The 24,510-nt window shown below is 37.6% G+C and overlaps 1 protein-coding gene across 6 annotated transcripts in view; it reads left to right on the top strand.

Moving 5' to 3' along the window:
• DLG2 (discs large MAGUK scaffold protein 2) overlaps nt 1–24,510 on the top strand; it is a 2,181,535-nt gene that overhangs the window by 333,702 nt on the left and 1,823,323 nt on the right. For all 6 annotated transcript variants that reach the window (XR_012374525.1, XM_073879808.1, XM_073879828.1 and 3 more), the window contains exon 3: nt 24,047–24,192. Coding sequence is in view for 5 of the 6 variants with exons in the window: in XM_073879808.1 (XP_073735909.1) it covers nt 24,047–24,192 (146 nt within the window). In the remaining variant the exon portion in view is untranslated. The remainder of the gene's footprint in view (nt 1–24,046; nt 24,193–24,510) is intronic.

The raw sequence follows: 24,510 nt of genomic DNA, 5'->3' as shown, positions 1-24,510 counted from the left end.
ATTCCCAGGTATCTATGGTTTTGGGTACAATTGTAAATGGGATCGACTCCTTAATTTCTCTTTCTTCTGCCTTGTTGTTGGTGTATAGGAATGCCACAGATTTCTGTCATTTTTATATCCTGCCACTTTACTGAATTCCTGTATGAGTTCTAGCAGTTTTGGGGTGGAGTCTTTTGGGTTTTCCACATAAAGTATCATATCATCTGCAAAGAGTGAGAGTTTGACTTCTTTGCTGATTTGGATGCCTTTTATTTCTTTTTGTTGTCTGATTGCTGTGGCTAGGACTTCTAATACTATGTTGAATAGCAGTGGTGATAGTGGACATCCCTGCCGTGTTCCTGACCTTAGGGGGAAAGTTCTCAGTTTTTCCCAATTGAGAATGATATTGGATGTGGGTTTTTATTAGATGACTTTTATGATATTGAGGTATGTACCCTCTATCCCTATCCTCTGAAGAGTTTTGATCAAGAAAGGATGCTATACTTTGTCAGATGCTTTTTCTGCATCTGATGAGAGGATCATATGGTTCTTGTTCTTTCTTTTATTAATATATTGTATCACATTGATTGATTTGTGGATGTTGAACCAACCTTGCAGCCCAGGGATAAATCCCACTGGGTCGTGGTGAATAATCCTTTTAATGTACTGTTGGATCCTATTGGCTAGTATTTTGGTGAGAATTTTTGCATCCATGCTCATGAAGGATATTGGTCTGTAATTCTCCTTTTTGATGGGGTGTTTGTCTGGTTTGGGGATCAAGGTAACGGTGGCCTCCTAAAATGAGTTTGGAAGTTTTCCTTCCACTTCCATTTTTTGGAACAGTTTCAGAAGGATAAGTATTAATTTTTCTTTAAATGCTTGGTAATTTCCCCTGGGAAGCCATTTGGCCCTGGGTTTTTGTTTATTGGGAGATTTTTGAAGACTGCTTCAATTTCCTTAATGGTTATAGGTCTGTTCAGATTTCCTATTTCTTTCTGGTTCAGTTTTGGTAGTTGATACATCTCTAGGAAATCATTCATTTCTTCCAGATTATCTAATTTGCTGACATAGAGTTGCTCATAATATGTTCTTATAATTGTTTGTGTTTCTTTGGTGTTGATTGCGATTTCTCCTCTTTCATTCATGATTTTGTTTGTTTGGGTCCTTTCTCTTTTCTTTTTGATAAGGCTGGCCAGGGGTTTATCAATCTTGTTATTTCTTTCAAAGAAGAAGCTCCTAGTTTCATTGATCTATTCTACTGTTCTTTTGGTTTCTGTTTCATTGATTTCTGCTCTGATCTTTATAATTTCTCTTCTGCTGGGTTTAGACTTTATTTGGTGTTATCTCTTCAGTTCCTTTAGGTGTAGGGTTAGGTTGTGTATTTGATCCTTTCTTGTTTCTTGAGAAAGGCTTGTATTGCTATATACTTTCCTCATAGGACTGCCTTTGCTGTATCCCAAAGATTTTGAACAGTTGTGTTTTCATTTTCACTTGTTTCCATGAATTTTTTAAATTCTCTTTAAGCTCCTGGTTAACCCCTTCATTCTTTAGTAGGATGTTCTTTAGCCTCCATGTATTTGAGTTCTTTCTTACTTTCCTCTTGTGATTGAATTCTAGTTTCAAGGCACTGTGGTCTGAAAATATGGAGGGAATGATCCCAGTCTTTTGGTACCAGTTGAGACCTGATTTGGGACCTAGGATGTGATCTATTTTGAAGAGTGTTCCACGGGTTCTAGAAAAGAATGTGTATTCTGTTGCTTTGGGATGGGCTGTTCTGAATATATCTGTGAGTTCCATTTGGTCCAGTGTGTCATTAGAGTCTTTATTTCTTTGTGATCTTTCGCTTAGATTATCTGTCCATTTCAGTGAGGGGGGTGTTAAAGTCCCCCACTATTATAGTATTGTTGTTGATGTGTTTCTTTGCTTTTGTTATTAATTGGCTTATATAATTGGCTGCTCCCATGTTAGGGGCATAGATATTTAAAATTTTTAGATCTTCTTGTTGGATAGACCCTTTAAGTAGGATATAGTATCTTTCCTCATCTCTTATTAGAGTCTTTGGTTTAAAATATAATTTGTCTGATATAAGGATCGCCACCCCATATTTCTTTTGGTGTCCCTTAGTATGGTAAATTGTTTTCCACCCCTTCACTTTCAATCTGGGGGTGTCCTTGGATCTAAAATGAGTCCTTTGCAGGCAGCATATCCATGGGTATTGTTTTTTTATCCAAACTGATAGCCTGCATCTTTTGATTGGGGCATTTAGCCCATTTACATTCAGGGTAACTATTGAAATATATGAATTTAGTGCCTGTATTGCCTGTAAGGTGACTGTGACTGCATTTTGTCTGTTTTCCTTTCTGGTCTATGTTGCTTTTAGGCTCTCTCTGCTTAGAGGACCTGTTTCAGTATTTCTTGTAGGGCTGGTTTCATGTTTGCAAATTCTTTTAGCTTTTGTTTGTCCTAGAAGCTTTTTATCTGTTCTCTTATTTTCAATGAGAGCCTAGCTGGATATAGTATTCTTGGCTGCATATTTTTCTCGTTTAGTGCTCTGAAGATATCATGCCAGTTCTTTATGGCCTGCCAGGTCTCTGTGGATAGGTCTGTTGCCAATCTAATGTTTCTACTATTGTAGGTTACAGATCTCTTCTCCCGAGCTGCTTTCTGGATTTTCTCTTTGCCTCTGAGACTCATAAGTTTTACTATTAAATGTCGGGGTTTTGACCTATTTTTATTGATTTTGAGAGGGGTTCTCTGTGCCTCCTGGATTTTGACACCTGTTTCCTTCCCCAAATATGGGAAGTTCTTTGCTATAATTTGCTCCAGTATACGTTCTGCTCCTCTCTCTCTCTTCTTCTTCTTCTGGGATCCCAATTTTTCTAATGTTGTTTTGTCTTATGGTATTGTTTATCTCTCGAATTCTGCCCTCGTGATACAGTAGTTGTTTATCTCTCTTTTTCTCAGCTTCTTTGTTTTCCATCGTTTTGTCTTCTATATCACTAAATCTCTTTTCTGCCTCATTTATCCTAGCAGTTAGCACCCCCATTTTGATTGCACTTCATTAATAGCCTTTTTTTATTTCGACTTGCTTAGATTTTAGTTCTTTTATTTCTCCGGAAAGGGTTTCTCTAAAACTTCCATGCTTTTTTCAATCCCAGCTAGTATCTTTAAAATCATCATTCTGAACTCTAGTTCTTACATCGTACTAATGTCTGTATTGATTAGGTCCCTCACAATCGGTAGTAACTCTTGTTCTTTTGGTTGAGGTGATTTTTTCGTCTTGTCATTTTGTCCAGAGGAGAATAGTTGAATGAGAGAAGAAAATGCTAACAGGGTATCAATGTCCCCAGAAAATATACACTAACCACACCCGAAAAGACCTGAAACTGGGGAAAAGAAAGGGAAAGAAAGAGAAAAGAAGATGATTTAAAAAAAAGAAAAAGAAAAAGATAAAAACAAACAAAAACAAAACAGAACAAAAAAAACAGAATACATTCATATATGGTCAGGCTGGTGATCAGTGCCACACACTAGATTTTGGGCATATTTTGATCTGTTAGAAGGAAGTGCCTCCCAAAATTTTAAAGGAAGAAAACCTTAAACATGTACAAAAATAGGGGTTAATACAATGAAGCAATGGAATATGACGTAAAGATGAAAATTATAAAAGATTTTATGAAAGGAATTGATAAGAAGTTGGTTGAAAAAAGAAAGAAGATGATTTAAAAAAAAAAAAGGAAGAGAATGTGATCAGGCAGGAGGCTAGAACAAAGCCATACACTAGCAATTCAGGATATTTTTTGATCTGTTAGTAGAAACTGTATCTCAAAATTTTAAAGAAAGAAAAATATATATATATATATATATATATATATATATATATATATATATGCCAAAAATAAGTGTAACTACTATTAAGGGATAGAATATGACTCTAAAAATGAAAAATAAAAAATATTTTTTTAAAAAGGGATTGATAAGATGGTGGTTGAAAAAGGGAAAAATAAAAATTAAAAAAAAGAAAAGCGTTAAGGAAATTAACTTTTTTAAAAAAGATTTTATTTATTTATTTGAGAGAGAGAGCGTGAGAAAGCATGAGAGGGGAGAAGGTCAGAGGGAGAAACAAGCTCCCCACTGAGTGGGGAGCCCTGTATGGGACTTGATCCTGGGACTCCAGGATCGTGACCTGAGCTGAAGGCATTCACTTAACCAACTGAGCCACCCAGGCCCCCTGAAAAAAAAATTATCTTTGAAGGACTAAAGAATCATGGTAAAAGAAAAAAAAATAAATAAAATAAAGAATCATGGTAAAAAAGCCGTGAATTCTATGTGCAGTATTCCCCTAATGCTGGAGTTCTGCCATTTTCATTGACCGGTAAACTTGGTCTTGGCTGGCTGTTCTTGGTGATCTTCTGGGGGAGGGGCCTTTTGCCTTGGTTCCCAAATGTCTTTGCCAGAGATGGGATTGCCCCACCCTTGTCGGTCCAGGCTAAGTAGTCTGCTCGGGTTTGCTCTCTGGAGCTTTTGTTCCCTGCAAGCTTTCCGTATAGCTTTGGAGGATGGGAGTGAAAATGGCAGCCTCCCAATCTCTGGCACTTGACCCTGTGTGGAATCTCCAAACCCAGCAGATTCCTGTGGTGCACTCCCTGTGCCACTCCTCCCGGGGGAGGAAGGGGAGTCTCCCTGGATCTGCCACTTGTTGGGTCCCTGGTGGAAGAGCAGTGGCCTGACTGTGCTGCAGATCACGGTTTATCGCAACCCCTAGCTGAGAGCCTGCTCCTCAGCTCTGTCTCTGCAGCCAGCTTCCCTGCTCCAATACCTGGGAGCTCTGTTGCACTCAGGCACCCCTGTTTTTTCTGTGACCCCGAGGATCCTGAGACCACATTGTCCCAGTGAGGGTTCAACCCCCCACTTAGCTACTGGAGTGATGTCCCTCAGCAGAGTAGACTTCTATAAGTTCCAATTTTGTGCTCCAGTGCTCTATCACTTGCCAGAAGCAACAGATGGAGGCCCCATCCCCTGCCATCTATCCTCCTGAATATTGCCTTGGATTCACTTCTCCGCACGTCCTACCTTCCAGTAAGTGGTCGCTTTTCTGTTCAGAGAGTTGTTGCTATTCTTTTCTTCAATCTCCTGTTGAGTTCGTAGGTGTTCAGAATGGTTTGATCCCTATACAGCTGAATTCCTGGAACCAGACTAAATCCATGTCTTGTACACCTCCACCATCTTGCTCTGCCCTGGAGGCAAAACTTTTTATTTGCAGGAGGAATGTGCAAAATAAAAGTGCTAGTAGCTGTGATCAAATCAAGTCATATGGAAACATTATTTTATTATTACTTTTAAAGATTTTATTTATTTGTCAGATAGAGAGAGAGACAGAGAGAGAGCACAAGCAGGGGGAGTGGCATGCAGAAGGAGAAGCAGGCTCCGTGATGAGCAGGGAGTCCGATGTGGGTCTATATCCCAAGACCCTGGGATCATGACCTGAGCCAAAGGCAGCCGCTTAACCACCCAGGTGTCCCTAGAAATATAATTTAAATAATATACAGGTTTTCTCTAGTCCTGAGTTTGAGGAGATTTGACTTTATTCAATGATTTTTATTTATTTGATCTTTAAATAGCGAGGGAATGCAAATAAACTAAAATTAGCAAACATTCATTGTGTGCTTACTAAAATATAAAGAATGAGGCTAGATTAGACAATAATGTGGCTGGCTATGATATCATCTTCATTCCTAAGGGCCTTGCCTGGTACTTAAAAATTACTTACTGAATTGAAATATTGAATTGAGGACCAGTGGGTGAACAACTACTACTAATATAAGGTAGAATGATAAATAACTATTAAATAGATCTTAGCAGTACTTTGTGTAAATGGGAGGAAAGAAGTAGCATTGCCCACCTCTTCCCACAACTCCCTACACCATCATTTTTCCTTTTTGATGGTAGCTGCTTGGTGTTCTTACTCTCACCCACATTTCCTCAATTGAACTCGGTTTTAGTAAGAATCGTTTCTGTGCTGATGACATTTCATATTTAGATCTCTGACTTCAAATATTTTTTTTTTAAAAAGGCTTGGTAGTGGAAGTGGGCATTGAAGGAGAAGTAGGATTTCTGTGTGTGTTGAAAGGGCATCTGAGCCTAAGGAAGTATGAGCAAGAGATAGTGAAGGCCTCAACTCTGGTACTGGGAATGTTAGGAAGGGGTGGTGGTGGGGATACAAGAGGGTGTTGAAAAGAGATGCTTCAAAAGCGCCAAACAAATATAGATTAGGCATTAAAAAATACATCTGACTAAACAGAAGTAAAATTTGACATTGCTTGTAGAATTATCTTCAAATTAAAATAATCTTTGACTTAACTAAAGTTACCCTTTTCCTCTCTAGTGGTTGATTAGGTAGGAATGGTAAGTAGATAAAGGAGTGAAATAGACTATAAGCATATTAGCAGGTTTGGGGATTATAAGTTAATTAATATTTTCAAATTTAATATTAAAGTACTGTCCAAAGGGTTTTCCCAAATCTGATTGAGTCACATAATGCTATCCATTATGTGTGAAAGTATAGCTTGTTAATATGTATCCTTAACATGAATATGATAAATATGCTTCTATTTCTGGATAATTTACACACCTAATACTTCAAAATTTGGCAACTTGCAAATGCTACTTATGAAACAATGTTTACATCCTTAAAATTGATGCAAAGAAAAAACATCTTGAAATTTGACTCTTTGCAAAAATTGTTTTACCCATTACAAGTCATTATTCTTGGGTGCCTGGGTGGCTCAGTTGGTTGGGTGACTGACTGCCTTTGGCTCAGGTCATGATCCCGGAGTCTCAGGATCAAGTCCCACATCGGGCTCCCTGCTCAGCATGGAGTCTGCTTCTCCTTTGACCTTCTCTCCTCTCATGCTCTCTCTCACTCTCTCTCTCAAATAAATAAAATCTTAAAACACACACACACACACACACACACACACACACACACACACACACAGTCATTATTCTTTAGAGAATATGTAGCTGCAGAAATCTTTACAGGGATTCGTTTCTCTTTTAAGTTTAATTAATACTTGATGCAGAGAATATTTTTGGATTCCACTTTTTTTTATTCCTTATTTCTTACTTTTGTTAACCCAATTAACATCCTATCAACCCTTACTATATTCAGATATCTGAGAAGGATTTATACATATATGGTTTTCACCTTCTTTTTCTTTTTATTATTGAAATATAGTTGACATGTTATTTTAGTTTAGGGTGCACAATGTAGTGATGCAACAATTCTAAACATTACTCAGTGCTCACCACAAGTATAGTATAGTCACCATAGAACGTTATTACGTTAGTCAATAGACTATATTCCCTGTGCTGTACTCCCCTCTCTGAGACATTTATTACATAATTAGGAAGTTCTTACCTCTTGATCCCCTTCACCTATTTAGTTCATCCTCCAGCATCTTCCCTTCTGGCAAGCAGCAAGTTCTCTATATTTATAAGTTTGTTTCTGCTTTTGTTTGTTTGTTTTATTTTTAGATTCCACATATAAGTGAAATAATATGGTACATGTCTTTCTCTGCCTGACTTATTTCACTTAGGATAATACACTCTAGGTCTATCCGTGTTGTCACAAATGGAATAACATCATTCTTTTTTTATGGCTGAGCAATATCCCATTATGTATTATACCACATTTTCATTATCCACTCATCTATTGATGGACACTTGGGTTGCTTTCATACTTTGGCTATTGTAAACAATGCTATAGTGAACACAAGTATATTTTGGATATTAATCCCTTTTTGGATATATCATTTGCAAATATCTTCTCTCATTCAGTAGATTGCCATTCCATTTTGTTGATGGTTTCCTTTACTATGCAAAAACTTTATTTTGGTAGTCCCAATAGTTTATGTTGCTTTTGCTTCCTTTTCCTGATGAGACATATTCATAAGTATGTTGCCAAGGCCAATGTCCAAGAGATTACTGCCTATGTTTTCCTTTAGGAGTTTCATGGTTTTAGGTCTTACATTTATCTCTTTAACCCATTTTGGGTTTAGTTTTGTGTCTGGTGTAAGAAAGTGGTCCAGTTTCATTCTTTTGCATGTAGCTGTCCAGTTTTCCCAACACCATTTGTTGAAGAGACTATCTTTTCCCCATTGTATATTGTTGTTTCCTTTGTCATAGGTTAATTGACCATATAAGTGTAGATTTGTTTCTATTTTTTTTTAAAGATTTTTTTTATTTATTTATTTGAGAGACAGAGAGAATGAGAGAGAAAGCACATGAGATGGGGGAGGGTCAGAGGGAGAAGCAGACTCCCTGCTCAGCAGGGAGCCCGATGCGGGACTCGATCCAGGGACTCCAGGATCATGACCTGAGCCGAAGGCAGTCGCTTAACCAACTGAGCCACCCAGGCGCCCCGAGTGTAGATTTGTTTCTAGATTCTCTGTCCTGTTCCATTCATCTATGTGTCTATTTTTGTGCCAGTACCATATTGTTTTGATTACCATAGCTTTGTGATATATCTTGAAATTTGAGATTGTGCTCCTCCCAGCTTCTGTTCTTTCTCAAGACATTTTTGGCTATTTTGGGTCTTTTGTGGTTCCATAAAAATTTTAGGATTATTTGTTCTTTTGTCTTCTGTTCTTACACATTTTCCAAGCATGACTTCACAGCCACCTTATTGCTAGTGGCAGAATAAAGGTGTAGCTGTGCATAAAATTTGAAGATTTGTAAGTTTTCTATGTAAATATTACTATTTATGAAACACTTAAATTTTTTATTACTTAAAAATACATACAAAAGCAATGTATGGTGATTAACATAACATAAAAAAAAAAGAAATTGGCAGAGGACATGAAAAGACATTTTTCCAAAGAAGACATCCAAATGGCCAACAGACACATGAAAAAGTGCTCAACATCGCTCAGCATCAGGAAAATCCAAATCAAAACCTCAGTGAGATACCACCTCACACCAGTCAGAATGGCTAAAATTAAGTCAGGAAACAACAGATGTTGGAGAGGATGTGGAGAAAGGGGAACCCTCCTACACTGTTGGTGGGAATGCAAGCTGGTGCAGCCACTCTGGAAAACATATGAAGTTCCTCAAAAAGTTGAAAATAGAGCTACCCTATGACCCAGCAATTGCACTACTGGGTATTTACCCCAAAGATACAAATGTAGTGATCCAAAGAGGTTTGTGCACCCCAATGTTTATAGCAGCAGTGTCCACAATAGCCAAACTATGGAAAGAGCCAAGATGTCCATTGACAGATGAATGGATAAAGAAGATGTGGTACACACACACACACACACACACACACACACACAGGAATATTATGCAGCATTCAAAAGGAAAACGAAATTTTGCCATTTGCAATGATGTGGATGGAATTAGAGGGTATGATGCTAAGTGAAATAAGTCAATCAGAGAAAGACATTTATCATATGATCTCACTGATATGAGGAATTCTTAATCTCAGGAAACAAACTGAGGGTTGCTGGAGTGGTGGGGGGTGGGAGGGATGAGGTGGCTGGGTGATAGACATTGGGGAGGGCATGTGCTATCGTGAGCACTGTGAATTGTGTAAGACTGTTGAGTCACAGACCTGTACCTCTGAAACAAATAATACATTATATGTTAAAAAAAGAAGAAGAAGAAGAAGAAGATAGTAGGATGGGAAAAATGAAGGGGGCAATTGGAGGGGGAGATGAACCATGAGAGACCATGGACTCTGAGAAACAAACTGAGGGTTCTAGAGGGGAGGGGGGTGGGGGATGGGTTAGCCTGGTGATGGGTATTAAAGAGGGCACATATTGAATGGAGCACTGGGTATTATACGCAAACAATGAATCATGGAATACTGCATCAAAAACTAATGATGTATGGTGATTAACATAACATAATAAAATAAAATTTAAAAAATATATATACAAAAGAATATACAAACGTTGGAGAGGTTGTGGAGAAAGGGGAACCCTCTTACACTGTTGGTGGGAAGACAAGTTCATACAGCCACTTTGGAAAACGGTGTGGAGGTTCCTCAAAAATTTACAAATAGAGCTACCCTATGACCCAGCAATTGCACTCCTGGGTATTTATCCCAAAGACACAGATGTAGTGAAAAGAAGGGCCATATGCACCCCAATGTTCATAGCAGCAATGTCTGCAATAGCCAAACTGTGGAAAGAGCTGAGATGCCCTTCAACAGATGAATGGATAAAGAAGATGTGGTCCATATATACCATGGAATATGACTCAGCCATCAGAAAGGACGAATACCCAACTTTTACATCCACATGGATGGGGCTGGAGGAGATTATGCTAAGTGAAATAAGTCAAGCAGAGAAAATCAATTATCATATGGTTTCCCTTATTTGTGGAACATAAGGAATAGCATGGAGGACATTAGGAGAAGGAAGGGAAAAGTGAAGGGATGGGGAAAAACAAACTGAGGGTTTTAGAGGGGATGGGGGTGGGGGATTGGTTAGGCTGGTGATGGGTATTAAGAAGGGCACGTACTGCATGGAGCACTGGGTGTTATATGAAAACAATGGATCGTGGATCACCACATCAAAAACTAATGATGTATTGTATGGTGACTAACATAACATAATAAAATTTAAAAGAGTTAAAAAATATATGTAATTTATATGTAACATATGTAGTATAATAATGCAATAAACATTTCTGGAATCACCACTCAAATCTAGAACTAGACCATAGCTAATTGCATCTACCTATGTATTTCTCCCTTACCCACCCCTTCTGCTGAGGTAATTACATCTTTCCATGTACTTCTTTGCTTTGATCTAAATGTTTCTTCACATATGTATGTATGCCTAAAATTATAGAGTTTAGTTTTGTATGTTTGTTAACTTTACAAAAATATTTTTATGCTGAGACTTGCTTTTTTTCGCTCAACATTGTTTTCAAGATTTATTCACGTCATTTTATGATACTGTAGTTTATTCATTTTCACTGCTGTATAAATTCCACTTTGAGAACATACCATATTTATTCATTTTCCTTTTGGATGGACATTGGATTGTTTCTAATTTTTTGCTATTATGATCTGTGCTACTATGAACATTTTGGCTTGTTTCTTGGTGCATATGTGCAAGAGTTCATTTAGGATGTGTATTGGGTAGTAGAAATGCTGGATTATACAAGAAATAAGTGTTCAGTTTTACAAGATAAGACGATTGTTTTCTAAAGTGGTTATAGCACTGGGTGTTATACTCAACTAATGAATCATTGCACAATACATCAGAAACTAATGATGTAATATATGCTGGTTAACTGACCATAAAAAAAAAAGTGGTTATAGCAATTCCCACTCATCAGGAACAAATAAAAGTTGCTACTGATCCACATCTTTTTTTTGTCCATGATACATGTTTCCTTTACTGTGAAATGACTGTCCATATTTTTCACCCATTTTTCCCCCCTTCTGGCTTATATAATGTCTTTTCATTTTTGATTTGTTGGCCTTTGCATATCTATATACTTTTCCTTTGCCTATGTGTTATGAAAATGTCTCCTCTAAATTCATGCCTTATCTTTTTCACTTTATTGAGGTATAATTGATACATAATAAACTGCACATATGTGAAGTGCGTGATTTAATATGTTTTGAAGTATGTATATATTAGTGAAACTATTAGCACAATCAAGGTAGTAAACATATCCACTGCTCCTTAAAGTTTCCTCCTGTCTCTTGGTAATCCCTCCCACTCACCCCTTCCTGCAGTCCTTCCCCACTTCATTCTTTGGCAACCACTGATTTTTTTTCTGTCAGTATAGAATTAATTTGCATTTTCTAGAATTTTTATAACATATTATAAAACATGAACTCACTTTTGTCTGATTTTTTTCACTTGATATAATTATTTTGAGATTCATCCATGTTGTGTGTTTCAATAGTTTGTTCCTTTTTATTGCTGAGTTGTATTTTATTGTATGGATATGCCAAATGTGTTTATTCATTCATCTATTAATGGACACTTGGATCGTTTCCAGACTTGACTTTTCATAGCAACATATATATTTTCTTTTCCCTTAGATAATAACTAGAACATGAATAGTTGGATAATACATTAGTTGTATGCTTAACTTTTTAAGAAACTGAAAAAACTGTTTTTCAAAGTGGTTGTATTATTTTTCATTTTCAGTATCAGAGTATAAGAGTTCCATTTCCTTCACATCCCTATCAGTGCTTGGTATGATCAGTGTTTATAATTTTAGCCATTCTAATAAATATGTAGAGGTATCTCATTGTGGTTTTGATTTTTCATTTCTCTAGTGACTAATGATGCTGAATATCTTTTCATGTGTTTATTTGCCCTCTATTATTTTCTTTAGTGAAGTTCCTGTTCAAATCTTTTAGCCATTTTTCTATTGGATTGTTTGGTTTCATATTGTATTTTGAGAGTTCTTTATATATTCTAGATATAAGCTTTTAAAATCATATATATGATTTGCAAATGAACAATTCTATGTTCGTAGTTATTTTCTCTCAAAATTTTGAAGTTGTTATTCTACTGTTGTCTGGCTTCCATTATTGCTTTTGAGAAGTCTGATTAGTCTTTTCACTTTGACTGCTTTCATGATCTTTGCTTTGTCTTTGGTATTTCTTTGTCTTTGCAATTTTATTATGGTATGTGCATAGCTTTTATTAATTCTCTTCTATATAAGCTGTTATTTTCAGTATCTGAATTCATATTTTAATAAGTTCTAAAAGTTTTATATCCATTATCTCTTTAAATATCACTTGTTATTTATTCTATTTTCTCCTTGAAGACATCTACTAGAAAAATATTGGACTTAACCATCCTGTACATAGTCAATTAATACTTTCATATATTCTATTTAATCTTCTCTTATGAAGAATTCTGGCTAATTTCTTTGGGAATATTTTCCAGTTCTACTTTGTTTAATCTGCTGTTTAAACCATCCACTGAATTTTTAACTTTATTTATTTATTTTTTAATTTTTTTATTGTTATGTTAATCACCATACATCATTATTTTTTGATGTAGTGTTCCATGATTCATTGTTTGTGCATAACACCCAGTGCTCCACGCAGAACGTACCCTCTTTAATACCCATCACCAGGCTAACCCATCCCCCCAACCCCCTCCCCTCTAGAACCCTCAGTTTGTTTTTCAGAGTTCATCGTCTCTCATGGTTCGTCTCCCCCTCTGACTTACTCCCCTTCATTCTTCCCCTCCTGCTATCTTCTTCTTCTTTTTTTTTCTTAACATATATTGCATTATTTGTTTCAGAAGTACATATCTGTGATTCAACAGTCTTGCACAATTCATAGTGCTCACCATAGCACATACCCTCCCCAATGTCTGTCACCCAGCCACCCCATCCCTCCCACCCCCCACCACTCCAAAAAACCTCAGTTTGTTTCCCGGGGTTAATAATTCCTCATATCAGCGAGATCATATGATACATGTCTTTCTCTGATTGACTTATTCCACTCAGCATAACACCCTCCAGTTCCATCCACGTCGTTGCAAATGGCAAGATCTCATTCCTTTTTATGGCTGCATAATATTCCATTGTGTATATATACCACTTCTTCTTTATCCATTCATCTGTCGATGGACATCATGGCTCTTTCCACAGTTTGGCTATTGTGGACATTGCTGCTATAAACATTGGGGTGCACGTACCCCTTCGGATCCCTACATTTGTATCTTTGTGGTAAATACCCAGTAGTGCAATTGCTGGATCGTATGGTAGCTCTATTTTCAACTGTTTGAGGAACCTCCATACTGTTTTCCAGAGGGGTTGCACCAGCTTGCATTCCCACCAACAGTGTAGGAGGGTTCCCCTTTCTCCGCATCCCCGCCAACATCTGTCGTTTCCTGACTTGTTAATTCTAGACGTTCTGACGGGTGTGAGGTGGTATCTCGTTGAGGTTTTGATTTGGATTTCCCTGATGCCGAGCGATGTTGAGCACTTTTTCATGTGTCTGTTGGCCATTTGGATGTCTTCTTTGGAAAAATGTCTGTTCATGTCTTCTGCCCATTTCTTGATTGGATTATTTGTTCTTTGGGTGTTGAGTTTGATAAGTTCTTTATAAGTTTTGGATATTAGCCCTTTATCTGATATGTCATTTGCAAATATTTTCTCCCATTCTGTCGGTTGTCTTTTGGTTTTGTGGACTGTTTCTTTTGCTGTGCAAAAGCTTTTTATCTTGATGAAATCCCAATAGTTCATTGTTGCCCTTGCTTCCCTTGCCTTTGGCGATGTTTCTAGGAAGAAGTTGCTGCGGCTGAGGTTGAAGAGGTTGCTACCTGTGTTCTCCTTTAGGATGTTGATGGACTCCTGTCTTAGGTTTAGGTCTTTCAACCATTTGGAGTCTATTTTTGTGTGTGGTGTCAGGAAATGGTCCAGTTTCATTCTTCTGCATGTGGCTGTCCAATTTTCCCAACATAATTTGTTGAAGAGACTGTCTTTATTCCACTGGACATTCTTTCCTGCTTTGTCAAAGATGAGTTGACCATAGAGTTGAGGGTCCATTTCTGGGCTCTTGATTCTGTTCCATTGATCTATGTGTCTGTTTTTGTGCCAGTACCATACTGTCTTGATGATGACAGCTTTGTAATAGAGCTGGAAGTCTGGAATTGTGATGCCGCCAGCTTTGCTTTTCTTTTTCAATATTCCTCTGGCTATTCGGGGTCTTTTCTGGTTCCATACAAATTTGAGGATTATTTGTTCCATTTCTTTGAAAAAAGTGGATTGCATTTTGTTGGGGATTGCATTGAATGTGTAGAATGCTCTAGGTAGCATTGACATCTTCACAATGTTTGTTCTTCCAATCCATGAGCATGGAACGTTTTTCCATTTCTTTGTGTCTTCTTCAATTTCTTTCATGAGTATTTTCTAGTTTTCTGAGTACAGATACTTTGCCTCTTTGGTTAAATTTATTCCTAGGTATCTTATGGTTTTGGGTGCAATTGTAAATGGGATCGACTCCTTGATTTGTCTCTCTTCTGTCTTGTTCTTGGTGTATAGGAGTGCCACTGATTTCTGTGCACTGATATTATATCCTGCTACTTTACTGAATTCCTGGATGAGTTCTAGCAGTTTTGGGGTGGAGTCTTTTGGGTTTTCCACATACAGTATCATATCATCTGCAAAGAGTGAGAGTTTGACTTCTTCTTTGCCGATTTGGATGCCTTTGATTTCTTTTTGTTGTCTGATTGCTATGGTTAGGACTTCTAATACTATGTTGAATAGCAGTGGTGAGAGTGGACATCCCTGCCGCATTCCTGACCTTAGGGGAAAAGATCTCAGGTTTTCCCCATTGAGAATGATATTCACTGTAGGTTTTTCATAGATGGCTTTTATGATATTGAGGTATGTACACTCTATCCCTATCCTCTGAAGAGTTTTGATCAAGAAAGGATGCTGTACTTTGTCAAATGCTTTTTCTGCATCTATTGAGAGGATCACATGATTCTTGTTCTTTCTTTTGTTAATGTATTGTATCACGTTGATTGATATGCGGATGTTGAACCAACCTTGCGGCCCAGGAATAAATCTCACTTGGTCATGGTGAATAATCCTTTTAATGTACTGTTGGATCCTATTGGCTAGTATTTTGGTGAGAATTTTTGCATCCATGTTCATCAAGGATATTGGTCTGTAATTCTCCTTTTTGATGGGATCTTTGTCTGGTTTTGGGATCAAGGTAATGGTGGCCTCATAAAATGAATTTGGAAGTTTTCCTTCCATTTCTATTTTTTGGAATAGTTTCAGGAGAATAGGTATTAATTCTTCTTTAAATGTCTGATAGAGTTCCCCTGGGAAGCCATCTGGCCCTGGGCTTTTGTTTGATGGGAGATTTTTGATGACTGCTTCAAATTCCTTAGTGGTTATAGGTCTGTTCAGGTTTTCTGTTTCTTCCTGGTTCAGTTTTGGTAGTTGATACATCTCTAGGAATGCACCCATTTCTTCCAGGTTATGTAATTTGCGGGCATAGAGTTGCTCATAATATGTTCTTATAATTGTTTGTATTTCTTTGGTGTTGGTTGTGATCTCTCTTCTTTCATTCATGATTTTGTTGATTTGGGTCATTTCTCTTTTCTTTTTGGTAAGCCTGGCCAGGGGTTTATCAATCTTGTTAATTCTTTCAAAGAACCAGCTCCTAGTTTCGTTGATCTGTTCTACTGTTCTTTTGGTTTCTAGTTCATTGATTTCTGCTATGATCTTTATTATTTCTCTTCTCCTGCTGGGTTTAGGCTTTATTTGCTGTTCTTTCTCTAGCTCCTTTAGGTGTAGTGTTAGGTTGTGCATTTGAGACCTTTCTTGTGTCTTGAGAAAGGCTTGTATTGCTATATACTTTCCTCTCAGGACTGCCTTTGCTGTATCCCAAATATTTTGAACAGTTGTGTTTTCATTTTCATTAGTTTCCATGAATTTTTTTAATTCTTCTTTAATTTCCTGGTTGACCCATTCATTCTTCAGTAGGATGCTCTTTAGCCTCCATGTATTTGAGTTCTTTCCGACTTTCCTCTTGTGATTGAGTTCTAGTTTCAAAGCATTGTGGTCTGAAAATATTCAAGGAATAATCCTAATCTTTTGGTACTGGTTGAGATCTGATTTGTGACCTAGGATGTGATCATTTCTGGAGAATGTTCCATAGGCACCAGAGAAGAATGTGTATTCCGTTGCTTTGGGATGGAATGTTCTGAATATGTCTGTGAAGTCCATTTGGTCCAGTGTTTCATTTAAAGTCTTTATTTCCTTGTTGATCTTTTGCTTAGATGATCTGTCCATTTCAGTCAGGGGGGTGTTAAAGTCCCCCACTATTATTGTATTTTTGTCAATGTGTTTCTTTGCTTTTGTTATTAATTGCCTTATAAAAGTGGCTGCTGCCATTTTAGGGGCATAGATATTTACAATTGTTAGATCTTCTTGTTTATACACCCTTTAAGTAAGATATAGTGTCCTTCTTCATCTCTTATTACACTCTTTGTTTTAAAATCTAAATGTGTGATATAAGAATTGCCACCCCAGCTTTCTTTTGGTGTCCATTAGCATGGTAAATGATTTTCCACCCCTCACTTTCAATCTGGGGGTGTCTTTGGGTCTAAAATGAGTCTCTTGCAGACAGTATATTGATGGGTCTTGTTTTTTAATCCAATCTGATAGCGTGTGTCTTTTGATTGGGGCATTTAGCCCATTTACATTCAGGGTAACTATTGAAAGATATGAATTTAGTGCCATTGTATTGCCTGTAAGGTGACTGTGACTGTATTTTGTCTGTGTTCCTTTCTGATCTATGCTGCTTTTAGGCTCTCTCTTTGCTTAGAGGACCCCTTTCAATATTTCTTGTAGGCCTGGTTTTGTGTTTGCAAATTCCTTTAGTTTTTGTTTGTCCTGGAAGCTTTTTACCTCTCCTTCTATTTTCAATGACAGCCTAGCTGGATATAGTATTCTTGGCTGCATATTTTTCTCATTTAGTGCTCTGAAGATATCATGCCAGTCCTTTCTGGCCTGCCAGGTCTCTGTGGATAGGTCTGTTGCCAATCTAAAGTTTCTACCATTGTAGGTTGCATATCTCTTCTCCGGAGCTGGTTTCAGGATTTTCTCTTTGTCTCTGAGACTCGTAAGTTTTACTATTAAATGTCGGGGTGTTGAAGTATTTTTATTGATTTTTAGAGGGGTTCTCTGTGCCTCCTGGATTTTGATGCCTGTTTCCTTCCTCACATTAGGGAAGTTCTCTGCTATAATTTGCTCCAATATACCTTCTGTCCCTCTCTCTCTTTCTTCTTCTTCTGGGATACCAATTATTCTAATATTTTTTCGTCTTATCGCATTGCTTATCTCTCGAATTTTGCCCTCGTTATCCTGTAGTTTTTTGTCTCTCTTTTTCTCAGCCTCTTTATTTTCCATCATTTGGTCTTTTATATTGCTGATTCTCTCTTCTGCCTCATTTATCCTAGCAGTGCCCCCATTTTTGATTGCACCTCATTAATAGCCTTTTTGATTTCGACTTGGTTAGATTTTAGTTCTTTTATTTCTCCAGAAAGGGTTTCTCTAATAACTTCCACGCTTTTTTCAAGCCCAGCTATTGTCTTTAAAGTCATGATTCTGAATTCTAGGTCCGACATCGTACTAATGTCCGTATTGAGTAGGTCCCTGGCAGACGGTACTACCTCTTGTTCTTTTTGCTGAGGTGATTTTTTCGTCTTGTCATTTTGTGCAGAGGAGAACAGATAAATGAGAGAACAAAATGCTGACAGGTTAACAACGTCCCCAGCAAATATACTCTATAGAAATCAGAAAAGACCTGAAACCAGGGGAAAAGAAAGGGAAAGAATGAAAAAAGAAAGAAAAAAAGAAAAAGAAAAAGGAATAGATAAAAACAAACAAAAACAGAACAAAAGAAAAAAAAAACAGAGTATGATCAAATATAATCAGGCTAGTGCATAGATCACTGCCACACACTAGATGTTGGGTGTATTTTGGTCTGTTAGAGGAAAGTGCCTCCTAAAATTTTAAAGGAAGAAAGACTTATATATGTACAAAATAAGGGTTCATACAATGAAGGGATGGAAGATGACTGTAAAGATGAAACTTATAAAAGGTTTTATAAATGGAATTGATAAGAAGTTGTTTGAAAGAAGAAAGAAGAAATTTAAAAAAAAGGAAAAAGAAAAGAAAAAAAATGGGAGAGACTGTGATCAGGCAGGAGACTAGAACAAAGCCATACACTAGTGATTTAGGGTATATTTTGATCTGTTAGAAGAAACTGTATATTAAAATTTTAAAGAGAGAACAACTTATATATATATATGCCAAAAATAAGGGTAATTACTATGAAGGGATAAAATATGACTCTAAAAATGAAAAATAAAAAATGTTTCCTTAAAAAAGGGATTCATAAGTTGTTGGTTGAAAAAGGGAAAAGAAAAATTAAAAAAAAAACCCAAAAAACAGTTAAAAAATTAACTTTGAAAAACTAATGAATCATGGTAAAGAAGCCATCAATTCTATGTGCAGTATTCCCCTAGCACTGGAGTTCTCCCGTTCGCCTTTATCGGTAAACTTGGTCTTGGCTTGCTGGCTGTTCGCGCTGATCTTCTGGGGGAGGGGCCTGTTGCCCTGGTTCCCAAATGTCTTTGCCGGAGGCAGAAGTGCCATGCCCTTGTCGGTCTGGGCTAAGCAAGCTGCTAGGGTTTGCTCTCAGGAGCTTTTTTTCCCTGCAAGCTCTCGGTACAGCTTTAGAGAACCAGAGTGAAAATGGTGGCCTCCCACTCTCTGTCCGGAGGATCTGAGAACTCAGGGCCCCGCTCCTCAGTGCGCCCCCAGAGAAAAGCAATCACTCCCCTCTCCCCGGTCTCTGGCCGCACTCTGCGCTCACCTGGCCCGTGATCGAGCGTTTCTATCTCTGGCACCTGACCCCGTGTGGAGTCTCCAAATCTAGCAGATCTCTGCGGTGTGCTCCCGTGCTGCTCCTCCTGGGGGAGGGAGGGGAGTCTCCCCAGCTCCGCTGCTTGTTGGCTCCCTGCTGGAGGCCCAGTGGCCCGAGTGGGCCGGGGATCACAGTTTATGGCCACCCCGAGCTGCGAGCCCACGCCTCAGCTCCGTCTCTGCAGCCGGCTTCCCCGCTCCGATACCTGGGAGCTCTGCTGCACTCAGGCACCCCTGGTCTTTCTGTGACCACGAGGGCCCTGAGTCCACACTGTACCGCGAGGTTTCCACCTCCCACTTAGCCACTGGAGCGACGTCCCTCAGCGGAACCGACTTGTAAAAGGTCCGATTTTGTGCTTTGTGGCTCTATCACTTGCCAGAAGCGGCCGACGGAGGCCCCTTCCCCTGCCGTCTATCCTCCCGAATATCGCCTCGGATTCACTTCTCCGCACGTCCTACCTTCTAGTAAGTGGTCGCTTCTTTGTTCAGAGAGTTGTTGCTACTCTCTTCTTTGATCTCCTGTTGAGTTCGTAGGTGTTCAGAATCGTTTGATCCCTATTCAGCTGAATTCCTGAGACCAGATGAAATCCAGGTCTCCTACTCCTCCGCCATCTTGCTCCACCCCCTGAATTTTTAACTTTAAGTAATTATACATTTTTCTAACATTTTATTATGAACATTTTCAAACAGCAAAGTTATAAGTATACTACAGTGAGTATCTGTACACCTACCACATAGATTTTATCATTAGCATTTTATTATATTTGTTATATGTGATATCAATCCATCCCTCTAGCCATCCATTAATCTATTTTTAAAGAATTGAATTTTTAATTTTTACAAGTTACATTTATTTCTTCTCATTTTGCTTGTTCACTCTTACTAAGTCTTGTTATTTGCTCATCTTTGTGAGATCGCCATCAACACTTTACATAGCTTTTTTTGGTTCTGTATCAGAAAAGTCCAAAACCAATAATAACTGGGCATGTAACTTACTGTTTGTTGTTGCTGCTGAATTTCATTTATTTTGACATTCCTTTCTGTTGGTTTGTGATCTTGATTATGAGCTCTTTTCTTGATCATCTATGAGAGTCCTGCAGCTTTGAGAGTTCCAGTAGAAAATATTTTCTTTTGCTGCTGCCAATAGCAAATAGGGAGCTACCATCATAGAATTACTTCAGCATCCCTTGAGGATCTTGGCTCAGTGAGGAAGTTCAGGGACAGCTTCCTTACCTTTACTTACTGATATGAGGCTCTGTATGCTGATAGTAATAATTCTGCCATAGGTAATGTGTCCTCAGAACAACCCCATCCCTTTTGTATGTCAACTACCATTAATCTAACCTCCCAGCTGATCTGATTTCAGCTCAGGTTTTTTTTGTGTGTGTGTATATGTGAAAAATCATTCTTGGAGACCTACCCCATCTGCTGCAACATCAGTAATGCTTCAAAGTGCCTAGTTAATCTGAAGAGCACTTAGCCATAGTGTCAGAAGCAGATGTCATCAAAAACACTTTTTTCATATATTAGAAAGTTGCAAAATGTAACTCTGTGTGATAATTTTTAATTCCATTTACATTCTAAGTCTGAAAATGGATTTATGAAAGCATTCATTTTGGGGGCCCTCTGGTCAGGTTTCTAACAGTGATTGCATAATACCTTTTATTTATTTATTTATTTATTTATTTGCTTACTTATTTAAAAAAGATTTGTTTATTTTTTTGAGAGATAGAGTGTATGCATATGAGCTGGGGGGAGAGGAAGAGGGAGAAGCAGACTCCCCACTGAGCAGGGAGCCCAATATGATGCGGGCTCAATTCAGGACCCTGAAATCATGACCTGAGGTGAAGTCAGACACTCAACTGACTGAGCCACTCAGACACCCATGTGTAATGCCTTTTAAAAAGGCAATTAAAGGGATACCTGGGTGGCTCAATCGGTTAAGCATCAGCCTTTGGCTCAGGTCATGATCCCAGGATCCTGGGATGGAGTCCGGCATTGGCTCATCCAGCATTGGGCTTCTTGCTCAGCAGGGAGCCTGCTTCTCCCTCTCCCTCTGCCTGCTGCTCCCCCAGCTTGTGGCCCTCTCTCTCTCTGACACATAAATAAATAAAATCTTTTAAAAAATAAAATAAAAAGGCAATTAAAAATAACTTTTTTATTTTGGAGTAATTTTAATTCTTACAGAGTAGTTGCAAAGATAGTACAGAGTTCCAATGTATCCCTGACTCTGTTTCTCCTATTGTTAACATCTTAGATTTACTGTGAACTAATAACAAATATTGATACATTATTATGAAATTAAGTCCATAATTTTTAGCTAATGTCCTTTTTCTGTTCCAGGATCCCATCTAGGTTACCATATTACATTCATTTATCATGTCTCCTTGGGGTCTTCTAGACTGTGACAATTTCTGAGACTTTCCTTATTTTTTATTATCTTGACAGTTTACAGAGTACTGATAAAGTTTTTTTGTCGACTGTTCCTCAACTAGGATTTTTCTGTCTTTCTCATGATTAGATTAGGGTTATGAGTTTTGGGGAGGAAAACCACAGAGGTAAAGTGCCATTCTCATTACTTCTATAGGTTGCTTGCTATCAGCCTGACTCTTCAATGATGATGTTGGTCTTGATCGCTTGATTGAGTTAGTGTTTGTTGGGGTTCACCTCTGTAAAGTTACTCTTGTTTTCCCCCTTTTAATACTATATTCTTTGGAAGGAAGTCAGTACGCTCAGCTCACACTTAAGGGGTGGAAAGTTATGCTTCATCTCCTTGAGAACAATATCTAAATAAATTACTTGGAACTCTTCATCAAGGGAGATTGTCTATTTACATATCTACATACATTTATTCCTTCATTTATTCATACATGTATGCATATACCAGTATAGATTCATGGGTATTTATTTTATACTTTGGGTTATAAGCCAATACTACTGGCTGTCTTTGGCTCCTCCTTCTTACAACTCTTATATTGCTTTGACATGCCCCCATTGTAGCATGGTTTTTTTTGGGGGGGGTAGTGTTTTCTAATTTATGGGTATTGTAAGATGCTCTAGGCTCATCTTACTGTTTTTCCTGCTTCAGTAATAGAGTCAACCGTTTTCTCAAGAAGCCCTGATTCCTTTTATTCAAGCCATGATCTAGGCTCCAGGTGTGCTTGTTGCTATTGGATTGTTTTTCCTGCTAGGACTTCTCAGCCTACAAATTTGTGACAAAGCTAGGAAACATATACATACATCATCATTATTATTTCTATTCATAGTTTTCTATATCCATCTCATTCCTAACCCTTCTTCCTTTCCTCCTCTTTCTTCCTTCCTCTCTTCCTTCCTTCCACCTTCCCTCCCTTCCTTTAAAAATGTTTGAATTCATATAGATAGTCCCAATCCTAATCCAGTATCACTTTATTTATTCATTATTCTTTACCAATTGTTGGAGAATACAAAATAGAGGCCAGAATCTGGCCTCTATTTGTGTTCATTCTTACTGGGGCTTCATTAATTCTAGGTCCTTTCAGCATACCAAGTAAGAAAATATATGTGTGTGTATTAACCTGTGTACATACAGATATATAAATATTTCTATACGTATCCATTTGTACCCATATTAAGCTAAACAGGAGTTTATAGTGATGTCTCAAAATATAACCCAAAATCATAGGGATTGTTTTAGTGCCCTCCTCTCACCTGTCCCCACCTACTTGTTTGTAAACTCCTACTCCAATAGTGAGAAACCTGGTTCCCACCATCTGCCATCCATTTAATTGTTCAATTCTAATATATATGTACAGTGGTTCCAAGGTTGCTAACTTTCATTCATCATGGGAAACAAATTTATTGACTAAAGAATAGAGTAGGATTCTTTTGTAATAATTCCTTTGTCTTTGGTTTTATGGTTTCTAATCATTTTCAGGATACTACCTTTTTCTCCTACTGCCTTCAGGGAGGTTATTTCACACATTTGTAATACAGTTAGATTTTTTTGTCACAGTCTGTGTTTCATCTTGGGATTCCTTGACCTCCTAAATGTTTTTTTAAAATTTGCATACATTTAGGTTTACTCTCTGTGCTGTAAAGTTTTATGGGCTTTAACAAGTGCTTCATGTTAGGTGTCCACCAATGCAGTGTCATTACAGAATATTTTCATCACCCTGTGCTTTACCTATTTAATCCTTTTCCCCACCCCCAGTACCTTTAGTGATCACTGATCATTTTACTGTCTCTTTAGTTTTGCTTTTTCTAAAATATTATATAAATGGAATCATATAATATGTAGCTTTTTTAGATCAGATATTTGAACTTAGCAGTTAAGATTCATCTGTTTTTACATGGATTGATAGCTCATTCCTCCTTATTGCTGAATATGGACTTACTACAATTTGTTTATTCAATAACTGAAGGACATCTTGGTTGTTTTCAGTTTTTGCAATTATAACTAAGGATTCTCATGCAGGTAAAAATGCAATTTTCAAGAGTTCCTTATTTTTGTTATTTTTCTTTGGGATCATGTGTATGTAGTTCTTTTAGTCAGCAAAATTTTTCATATATACATACATGCAGAAGCTATTTATGTGGTGGTACATGACATTTGATCCTTCCCTTACATTTTTTTTCACAGATATTCAAGAATTTTATGAAGTGACATTGCTAAATTCTCAAAAAAGTTGTGATCAGAAGATAGAAGAAACCAATCAAGTTGCACAGAAATGGGAGAAGACATCCCTTCTTGCTCCATGCCATGATAACCTTCAAAAATCTGCAGAGGTATATATTGAAACATCTAAAAGAACTGAATAATATTATGCCTTACTATGCCAGTAAAGTGGTCACAGTCACAGTAGTAGTAATCATTACTGACAGATAGCAACAATAATAATATAAATGTAGTTATACTATACTGTATGCAATATTTACATATAAATGTCCAGATTTTGCCAAGAGACAAAAACGCATGGGAAGACATGATTCTTCACATTGTACAAGTGAGTTCTGTTATGAATATTGTGATAGTTTGAGTTGACTCAAGTCTAAGGCATTCTGGAATTTCAGAACATGGTTCCAGATGCAATATGGGAAGGAGAA

Source organism: Callorhinus ursinus, unplaced genomic scaffold (assembly GCF_003265705.2).
Source record: "Callorhinus ursinus isolate GAN/ISIS: 27379988/994484 unplaced genomic scaffold, GSC_fseal_2.0 scaffold35, whole genome shotgun sequence".
Taxonomy (NCBI): Eukaryota; Metazoa; Chordata; class Mammalia; order Carnivora; family Otariidae; genus Callorhinus; species Callorhinus ursinus.
The sequence above is the reverse complement of the archived record's forward strand: the minus strand, read 5'-3'. Positions and strand labels throughout refer to the sequence as shown.